Source organism: Carassius gibelio, chromosome A23 (genome assembly GCF_023724105.1).
Source record: "Carassius gibelio isolate Cgi1373 ecotype wild population from Czech Republic chromosome A23, carGib1.2-hapl.c, whole genome shotgun sequence".
Lineage (NCBI taxonomy): Eukaryota > Metazoa > Chordata > Actinopteri > Cypriniformes > Cyprinidae > Carassius > Carassius gibelio.
This window is the reverse complement of record NC_068393.1, coordinates 4,884,344-4,895,201: the sequence shown is the minus strand read 5'-3', so window position 1 is coordinate 4,895,201 and position 10,858 is coordinate 4,884,344. Positions and strand designations below refer to the sequence as shown.

General features: G+C 42.3%; 1 protein-coding gene across 2 annotated transcripts; it reads right to left on the bottom strand.

Moving 5' to 3' along the window:
• Positions 1 to 2,297: 2,297 nt before the first annotated feature.
• On the bottom strand, positions 2,298 to 5,904 carry LOC127944417 (uncharacterized). Of its 2 annotated transcripts, XM_052540324.1 has the most exons (3): positions 5,342 to 5,904; positions 3,429 to 3,673; positions 2,298 to 3,307 (listed from the first exon to the last, which is right to left on the bottom strand). In XM_052540324.1, exons 1-3 carry the CDS (start codon positions 5,525 to 5,527, stop codon positions 2,683 to 2,685), a joined length of 1,056 nt encoding a protein of 351 aa, XP_052396284.1. In that variant the 5' UTR covers positions 5,528 to 5,904; the 3' UTR covers positions 2,298 to 2,682. The 2 variants fall into 2 exon arrangements, with proteins under 2 accessions (XP_052396284.1, XP_052396283.1); XM_052540323.1 differs by lacking the exon at positions 5,342 to 5,904 and having other exon boundaries at positions 3,429 to 4,110.
• Between the last annotated feature and the right edge of the window lie 4,954 nt (positions 5,905 to 10,858).

The window sequence follows — 10,858 nt, the reverse complement described above, 5'->3', positions numbered from 1 at the left end:
TAAATCTTAGGATTTAGTTTGAGTTAGAATTTACTCACAGTTCAAGCAAGGCATAATGAAACATTTCCATCTCTTAATTAAGACCAGAGCCATTTTACAAGTTGCTAGGATAATTCAAGTGACAGTTTCACCCAAACTAAAGCTTGCTTTTTTCCTCTCTAAAAACTTCCAAAACTTCAAAGCTTCCAGTGCAAACACAGACGAAAGGCCTCTGAACCATCTGAAATCTCCTCATCTATCCACAGTCACATGATTATCCATTACCATGCTGGGGTCAGGAGTGCAATGAGAATGTGAGTTGAGAAATTCTTCCATCCATTATTGCAGTTATATTCAGTCTTGTTGCTTAGCTCCAACTCTAATAAAAGTGATATTAAGCAACTAATCAAGTTCTTCATGGTTACAAGCAGGTCGGTTGAAGCAGGTTGGAAGTAAACTTTGCAATATAGTGGGTTGAAAACCCCTGCATTATTGTACTGATGCGGATGATTAGTTTTGGATGATAGTCCCCACTATGGGACATAAGTATCCAGGGGCGTTGGTGTAGTTTCAACAATTGTCTGCATCTGGCCCTCTCTCTTATCCCTTGGAATCATCCTAATCTTCCCCCGATATAATCCCCACGAGACTCATTCACCATTTTAACTAGAAAAAAAATGCTTGGCTAACAAGCTTCATCAGTTTTGTTGATGTACAGCATAACTATATTGGTAGACCAGCACCAAGCCAGTGCCAACCAGCATGGCAATTTATGCTGGTCTTTTAGCAGGCTACTTACCATGAGAGAAACTATTCTAAGATTTGCAGGCAATGAGGACTTTAATCAGAAAAGTTATTGTGGAGGGGGATGATGACCTAAGGTGATTTGGAGTGGAAGGGGTTCAGGGACGAGGCTTATCCTTGTCATCTTCACAGGGCTTCTCATCTTGTTTCACACAACATGCTCCAAGAGTGGGAGTTACATGAGGTTGGGTAAATTGGTGGGCACCCTTCCCAGAAATAACAAATTTGTGGAGATCGGTGCAACACTTGGTTGTATGAAGAACAAAAGAGGAATGGGAACACGAGGAGTGGAGAGGAGTGATCATCAACAGTCAGAAATATTTGTAAATTACAAGTTCTACCAGAAAGACTCGGGAGATAGAGGAATGTACGAAGCATACATTTATTGACAGCTCAGCGAGCACAATTATAAATTTCTTTGGCGGAAGGCCCCGTCCATGGTTCGTAATCCGAGGGTAGCGAATCTGCATTTCCTGCCTGAAGACGAAGGCAGGGGCGCAGCAGACCCCCCCTGGAAGGTAAGGACAGGACCATCCTGGTGGTGGTGGGGAGGGTGGAGGTTGTTGTCGCGTTGGCATCTGCGAACTCAAACATGTGTAAGTACGATCTTTTATACAGGAGTATAAAGACGTGATTGGATAATGATGAAGGTAATTAGTGACGAAGTGATTGAGTCTTCCTGGCAGAACTTAGGCTAAAGCTTCCATTTCTACCAGAAAGACTCGGGAGATAGAGGAATGTACGAAGCATACATTTATTGACAGCTCAGCGAGCACAATTATAAATTTCTTTGGCGGAAGGCCCCGTCCATGGTTCGTAATCCGAGGGTAGCGAATCTGCATTTCCTGCCTGAAGACGAAGGCAGGGGCGCAGCAGACCCCCAAAATTAGGTGGATTATGAGACCTCCAGACGGGGCCAGCCTTCCCCCCCAAAAAAGTAGATGAAGTATACCCACCAGTTGTGAATCCTAAGGTTCCTGGAAGAAATAGAAAGAGAGTTAGCATGACCAGTATAATGACGTTAGATTAAACTTCTTAAGTTTTACAGAAATAGGCCAGACACAGACAGCAACGATAGGCAGGACACAGACAGCCACGATAGGCAGGCACGGACAGGCCTCGTTAGACCAACAGAAATAGCCACGATAGGCAGACACAGACAGGCCTCGATAGACCAACAGAAATAGCCACGATAGGCAGACACAGACAGGCCTCGATAGACCAACAGAAATAGCCACGGTAGGCAGACACAGACAGGCCTCGATAGACCAACAGAAATAGCCACGGTAGGCAGACACAGACAGGCCTCGATAGACCAACAGAAATGCCACGATAGGCAGACACAGACAGGCCTCGATAGACCAACAGAAATAGCCACGATAGGCAGACACAGACAGGCCTCGATAGACCAACAGAAATGCCACGATAGGCCAGACGCGGACAGCCACGATAGGCAAACGCGGACAGGCCCCAATTGGCCGAACATAAATAGCCCGATAGGCCAGACGCAGACAGGCCCCAATAGACCGTACATAAATAGCCACGATAGGCCAGACGCAGACAGCCACGATAGGCAGACACAGACAGGCCCCGATAGACCAACATAAATAGCCACGATAGGCCTCACGCAGACAGCCACGATAGGCAGACACAGACAGGCCTCAATAGACCAACAGAAATAGCCACGATAGGCCAGACGCAGACAGCCACGATAGGCAGACGCAGACAGGCCTCGATAGACCATACAGAATAGCCATGATAGGCAGAAACAGACAGCCTCGATAGACCGTACAGAAAAATAGCCATGATAGCCAGACACAGACAGGCCTCGATAGACCATACATAAATAGCCACGATAGGCCAGACACAGACAGCCACAATAGGCAGACGCAGACAGGCCTAGATAGACCGTACAGAAATAGCCATGATGGCCAGACACAGATAGGCCTTGATAGACCATACAGAAAAATAGCCATGATAGCCAGACACGGACAGGCCTCGATAGACCAACAGAAATAGCCACGATAGGCCAGACGCAGACAGCCACGATAGGCAGACGCAAGACAGGCCTCGATAGACCATGATTAGCCACGATAGGCAGACGCAGACAGACCTCGATAGGCCGTACATAAATAGCCACGATAGGCCAGACGCAGACAGCCACAATGGCAGACGCAGACAGGCCTCAATAGGCCATACAGAAATAGCCACAATAGGCAGACACAGGACAGGCCTCAATAGACCATACAGAAAAATAGCCATGATGGCCGGACACGGACAGGCCTTGATAGGCCGTACAGAAATAGCCACGATAGGCCAGACACAGACAGCCACGATAGGCAGACACGGACAGGCCTCGATAGGCCGTACAGAAATAGCCATTATAGCCAGACACAGATAGGCCTCGATAGACCGTACAGAAATAGCCACGATAGGCCAGACACAGATAGCCACAATAGGCAGACATGGGACAGGCCTTGATAGACCGTACAGAAAAATAGCCATGATAGCCGGACACGGACAGGTCTCGATAGACCGTACAGAAATAGCCACGATAGGCAGACACAGACAGCCACAATAGGCAGACATGGGACAGGCCTTGATAGACCGTACAGAAAATAGCCATGATAGCCGGACACGGACAGGTCTCGATAGACCGTACAGAAATAGCCACGATAGGCCAGACACAGATAGCCACAATAGGCAGACATGGGACAGGCCTTGATAGACCATACAGAAAAATAGCCATGATAGCCGGACACGGACAGGTCTCGATAGACCGTACAGAAATAGCCACGATAGGCAGACACAGACAGCCACAATAGGCAGACATGGGACAGGCCTTGATAGACCGTACAGAAAAATAGCCATGATAGCCGGACACGGACAGGTCTCGATAGACCGTACAGAAATAGCCACGATAGGCCAGACACAGATAGCCACAATAGGCAGACATGGGACAGGCCTTGATAGACCGTACAGAAAAATAGCCATGATAGCCGGACACCAGAGGTGGGTAGTAACGAGTTACATTTACTTCGTTACATTTACTTGAGTAATTTTTCGGGGTAACGAATACTTTTCGGAGTATATTTAAAGATGGGTACTTTATACTCTTACTTGAGTACATTTTTTGGGAAAAATCTGTACTTTTACTTCGTTACTGTGGGCGACGCCCCTCTCGTTACTTTATCTTAATGCAATAAATGCTTCAGTTTATTCCAAACGCGCCGTCTACTTTTCTCTGGACAATGAGCGATGCCCATTCGCGAATGATTCATTCTTTTGAGTCAACTCTGTTCAAAGGCTTGATCAAACCAGTCGGCAAACGAGTGAATTGTTTCATGAATCAGTTTGATTGAGTCGTTCAGTTCCATGCTGCACACGCGCTGAGCGTCTGAAGCGGTTCACTCAGAGTTGTAACGTCTAAGATCAGCAGCGTTGAAAACGTGGCTATGGAACTGCACTGAATTGAAAGCTAATCTGCAAAGGCTATTCTTTGCTTGCGATGGAGATCCTTATTAGATGAACACGTGTGCTGTCTACTGTTTAACAGGTAATAACTTGGGCTACATTCGATTACAGTACACGATACCACTGTGACATTAGTTTGTTGTACGTGTGTGGCTTATAACAGGTTGAATGCAGCTTCCAAAAGACAAAGAATAGCCGATTAAGATTTTATTAATATTAATACAATCACACCAGTGCGAGTACGTTCAGCAAGTCATATCATCAGCTGCTAAATTCAGATCTGTGATCGCTTGCTGGCGCTGAGCCAGAGACAGACGCGTTTTTACAGCGCTGCACATTAACCAATCACACACGGTTCTGTTGAGCTTTTGAATGCAATGGCCAATCAGAGGTGTTCCGATGAGTCATCGCTGAAATGCCGGTGCTTCCTTCACTCGCTCACTTACTGAATACCTCTTTCTGCCGAATTCTCTCGTCAGAAACAACAAAGTGCAGATGTGTGTACGAATCTATAATTAAGATATTGATTTCACAGTGTTAACAGTTTCAGTGATTTTAATGGTAGTTTCTGAGAGTGAATGAAATCTAGACTGTCAGTGAAAATTATGTTTAATGTAAATGTTATTTGCTCTCTTTCTGAACAATGAAAGATTAGTAGCAATATTTATATCACATTAACTTTCAATGTTAAATTCACATTTAAAATAAAGTCAGTCGTATTAAAAATATGTTATGGCATGATACCTATATTTGTTACTTAAATAAACAGACAGGGTTTTATAATAAATTACATAAATTTGATTAAAGGCTGATGAAATATATACATTTATACACACACACATACATTACTTACATTTTTTGTCTATATATCTATATAAAAAAAGGCTCCGTATATATGACCCAAAGTAACTAGTAACTAACTACTTGAGTAGATTTTTTATCCGATACTCTTTTACTCTTACTCAAGTAACTATTCAAGACAAGTACTTTTACTTTTACTTGAGTAAATATTTCTAGAATTACTTTTACTTTTACTTGAGTAAAGTTTTTGGGTACTCTACCCACCTCTGCCGGACACGGACAGGTCTCGATAGACCGTACAGAAATAGCCACGATAGGCCAGACACAGATAGCCACAATAGGCAGACATGGGACAGGCCTTGATAGACCATACAGAAAAATAGCCATGATAGCCGGACACGGACAGGTCTCGATAGACCGTACAGAAATAGTCACGATAGGCAGACACAGACAGGCCTTGAAAGACCATACAGATATAGTAACACCACCACCAGTAATTGCATGAATTTACCTGATTAGTTACAGGAGAGCTTGCTGAGCTTCAATAATGGTTTTGAATCAGGTCTAATGTATGATTCAAATGCTTAGGAAGACCATCTGCCCATGATCTTAACAGCTGATGTAGAGATCCCTCATTCAGCTGCTGAAGTAGCTGCCCCAATTCTGAATGAATGGCCAGTAGATAGACTGCAGCTTTGAGAACAGTGGTTAAGTGAGTTCTAAACAGCCTTGGAAAGGGGGCTCCGTTAGGAAAAATAGAGCTGGTGCGTTTTAGAAATTCTAGGTCGGATTTTTAAGAAATTTCACCATGCAGAGAAGGGACAGGATTATTGATTTTAGAATTGTTAAGGTGTTTTTTTCGGTTTTTGAGTGCTTGAGGAGAGTGTGAAGAATTTTTGGTCCGAATCATAGATCTGAAGGAAATGCCGCGAGCAGGATCAAATTGATTGGTTTGAAGTGAATTCCCCTGGAAGCATAACCTGTAGAAAGCAGATAAACACTGCCTCCAGAAGAATATTGAGGTACTTTGAAGGAAGGCCGTAGCAGATAGAAGTAATTCATTTTGCAATATGGGCAGGGTAATAGGCAGACATTTGTCTTTAATTTGTTGGAAGATTTAGCTAACCCCTCAAGTAGTAATAGAACTGAATAACCAAAGGCTTGAAAATTTGATTATAAAATTTAGCTTGGATTAGATGCTGGCAAGGAGTCTGCGAATAGAGAAATAAAGATTGGGTTTTTTTTTTTTTTTGACAAGAAAGGAGCAACGGTCGAAATTAGAATAGGACGCAAAATTGGAAGGAAAAACATTAGAAGCGGACCATGCAACGTGTAGGGAGCAGGGAGCGACGCCTTAGAAATGTGATTTCCAGCTGACGTAAGCACTTCGTTTAGTATTATGTCTGCTAACGGAGGGCAGACTGAAGAATCCGGGTTGGCTGAGGGCACAGCTGTCTGAAAGTTTAAAAGTGTAAAGTGAAAGCCGCAACAGCCGAGTAAGAGTGATGAACCAACACCAGTAGATGCGCGAATATAAACAAGCCTTGATTGTAGCTTAACCCCTTAACTGTCACTCCCCAATTTTTTTTTTTTTTTTTTTTTTTTTTCTCTTTTATAATATTAAGTTGAGGTATCAGAGGTTTAAAATACGCATAAATCGAATTGACTTACTAGCACACATTGCTAATCTTGATGTAAACAATTAAACATTGTTTGTCTTAGCAATCTTATCAAATTCTGAATATTTCCGCCCTGTAACGAATAATTTTCTGATGACGTCAGTTTGACAGCATGAGCAGAACCTACTTCACGCGCCCCTCCGGCCGTTAGTTAGTTATGAGTGAGGGGCGGTCACACTGCACTTTTCTCTCCATTGACTTCCATTCATACGCGTGCGAATGCGTCGGACCGGAAACGCAAGCTTATGCGAAAATTTTGCATTTCGCTACGTTCCAAAGTTCAAGTTTGGTGTACTCTGACCAGGGAATTTGCATAACGTGAGGATGTGGACCAGTAGAAGAGCGATACATTGCTGCATGGCCTCTGTACAAAAATTCAAAAAGGAAGCACTATATAACTTTAGCTGTTGCGCAGCGTCCTATTTTATAATACATTAAAAGATTTATAAAAGAAAAGCTGCATGGTTTGTAGTGTCGACGGGAACAGGTGATACATTGGAATGACAACGTGTTTTTTTTTTTTTTTTTTTTTCTCTCTTTCTTCTCCCCCTCCTCCCCTTAGGGTGTATATATTTATAGAGAGATACAGAGTAACGTTACAATATAATAAAACGCTTTCGACGCCGTTGCAAAAGACACAGTGCTAGCAAACATAATAATCCATCTCGTGATAATTGAGGGGAGACTGTTTTATCTTGCTCCCGCCCATATTGGCAGTGGCGTTCGAAATAATTTCGCATGTTTAAAGTCAAGTGCGACCGCGCCTTGAGACGGAGACCAGGAGTGCAAACAAACCATGCCTGCTAATTAATATTCGGTTTAAACTGGAGATATGTCACTACTCTGAAATAAGGTCAGCAGCAACTCGTGTCACGTGGAGTTATATGCCTGCTGACGGAGCATTGAGCCGAATCTTACCTACGACTCAAAAGAAGGGTCCATATACGCATCAGCTTGGTAGATCCAGTGTTCATAATTCACTAGCCCAAGAGTAAGCCATGTAAAGATGAGGTGAGAGCAGCGGTTCCCTGCATTTGCAACCATAGAATCCCATTAGAGTATGAACTTTCAGGAATAAAGCAAATGAAAGACTGAATAAACAAATATTAAAGCATAGGATTAAAACAGCGAATCTCAAGTGTGCTAGACAGAGCTTTTTTTTTTTTTTTTTTTTTTTTTTTTTAAGAAATGCGAAAATCTTTATCAGTATAAAGATTGTAGCGTTTATGATGAGCCTTAAAGTGCCTCATTACGAAGAAATTCAGAAAATTGCATGCACTATGATCAACATCTTAATTATGCTGTGCAAGTCAATAAACAAGCACGAAACGCCCAGTGTTTTATTTGAACGTGCAAGTATAAATCCTTGCAGAGAATAAATTAATGCCCAGGCGCTGCAAGTGCATAGAACAAAATGATACTTATAATGCTGTAGACTTGTGAAGTGATGGAGGCGAGATGCCGAAGAGACTGGCAGCCTTAATTCGGTCTGCTGGTCCGGAGAAACTTCATTGCTGCAGGTTCACGTGAGCGTACAGATGAATATTTGTTGATTGAGACCAAAGTCTTTTCAGGTGTTGAGACCCAAGCAGCACTGACGCGACATCTCGGAAAGCACCAGCGTTGCCAAGACCGTTTTTTTTTTTTTTTTTTTTTGTGTGGGTTGCCTTTTCTGTCCTGGGTTTGAGGTGACCCCAATAGTGTTATATATAGCCCCTAGAATGTGAATTCTACCGATAAATCCCTTTTGAACGCGATTGGGCTATTTTTTTTATTTTTTTTATTTTTTTTTTAAATAGTAGTAACTGGTGGTTTTGAGAACCTGGCAACCCTGGCCTGGAAGCACACGGAACTCCGCCAATGTTCACATCCTCTGCCGAGAAAAGCTGGTAAATCATCCAACACAAATGACTGCAGATAATCACCGCGACACAGAGCTAAGCCAACGATCCGTGTGCATCTTAGAGGAACGTCGAACTCTTGATAGTTTGCGGGGCACGAACTTAATTAGAGCAAGTAGATGAATAAACACGACAGCTTGCGCAAGTACAATCGCGTCGGAATCTGCGGTTGTTGTCGCGTTGGCATCTGCGAACTCAAACATGTGTAAGTACGATCTTTTATACAGGAGTATAAAGACGTGATTGGATAATGATGAAGGTAATTAGTGACGAAGTGATTGAGTCTTCCTGGCAGAACTTAGGCTAAAGCTTCCATTTTCCATCTATTTTTTATCAATGTTTTTAGATCTCTTCTCTAACATCATGCTAATGCATGTGTATCCTTGTTCCTTGTCGCCTCTTTTTACATCAGCAGCTTTCTATCTTTTCCTTTCCTCTCCTCAAATGTTATTTTGCTACCAGGATCTTGTCCATGTTTTTGTGGGTCACTTGGAAGTGGAAAATTTGCCTTGTTTCCTGAGGCACGGGTTCCACCCATTTATCTCCAAACTAGCTTTCAAAGTTCTCGATGGTAATCTTACTATTCAACAAGGCAAAATGGGAGTCCCACAAACACACTATGAGACTGAAAATCTCATAAGTGGTAAATCATTGCAACATCATGGTCTTGCACACATCACTGATTAGCGGTCTGCTATCTTGATCCCTTTACAGGGAGGAGAGAGAGGCCGTAGGATCAGAGCTCCTTCTCTGTAGGTCTAAATCCCATCTCGAATAGGCGATACTGTGATTGGACATCCCACAGTCTCTAGATGTTTAAGTACTGCGGTAGTTACTGCGGAGTTCGTGGAGTACCAGAACTTGCATGTGTTGTCACTTATAGCGCTATCATAGCTAAGAACAGGCAGGATTAGCTCTTCTTCTGCCTGATCTCATAATCCCCCTCTCTCCGCTGTCTCAGCTCATCACAATCCCAAATACTCCATCATCTCTCCCTGCCGTGGCATATCTGAAGGGTATTAAAAGGGAATTGACCTCATGTTTGAGGTTTCTGGCCCTGTTCTTTATCAGGGAGCTCAGAGCTCATTACCACAATGGTCCTGCAAGACTCATGAGTTAAAGTCTTCATTTTCTCGTACTGCTTGAATCAGTCCATCTCTAATACTGCCAACACATTCTGCATTTCGGTACCAAAGAAATGATTTTTAAAACACTTGATTTTTGAAACAACTTACAATGCATTTAAGGTATACATTTATTCAATTCAGTGGGAACTAAGCACATGACCCTGGCATTGCTAGCACCACCATATCATTTTTAGTTTTGGTGCTACAGGAATGCCTTGATCTATGGTGAAAAACTGTTAACAAAACCCTGCTGATGTCCCGGTCTGCTTTAAGCTTTTGTCAACTTGAGCTGTATTTGCTTTGTTTCCACTTCTGTTAGCTCTGAGGTCATCTACATGCTAAGTGTATTAGTAAAAGTTTACAAAATTAACTTTTATCATTTATATGTATTACATTTAAATAAAATAATCTCTAGAATGAACGAGGCTTACTCTTCCACAATTGTTGAAAACCTAGCAATAGCAACATAGAAAATCATGGTTTTTTTACTTTTTGTCTTTAGTTATGCTAACACTTATATTTTATTTTTATAAGCAACATTGCAGAATGTATTTATTTTGTGTGTAATATACCTGAAGATGCGCCAATCCTAATATGAGAATGAACTTTTATTGCCAGACATGTTTACACATATGAGGAATTTATTTTCATGAAAGAAGCTTCCACAGTGAAACAGAATGACAGTAACAAATATATATATATATATATATATATATATATATATATATATATATATATATATATATATATATATACATATAATATGCCAAATTATATAACATGAGCAGCATGCAAACTGGGATCGGAAAAACAAACTCAACCGCCCATTTCAGAGCACTGGTTAAATTCACAGATGAATCTTCCGCTGCGTGATCTCTGGGCAGAGAGCTGGTGCTGATGGATGGAGTGCAATGTTTGATGAATGGGTGGTGGATGGAGAGGGGATGTTCAGCACTGAAGCAGCAAAAGGAATCTTGGCATGGGACCTGCTTCTTGCGTGATCTGGCCTGCACTGTTCTTCGTTAATCTGACCTTGTATTCTTCCCTGATGCGCCTGTAGGATTAATGCTTGGTTTGCATTTATCCATCTAAC

Coding starts and splice junctions, on each gene's coding strand:
- LOC127944417 (XM_052540323.1), bottom strand. CDS start 3,913: ATGTACTCAAGTAAGAGTATAAAGTACCCATCTTTAAATATACTCCGA. Junction 3,308..3,428: donor TCTGTACGGTCTATCGAGAC/CTGTCCGTGTCC, acceptor GTCTATCGAGAC/CTGTCCGTGTCCGGCTATCA.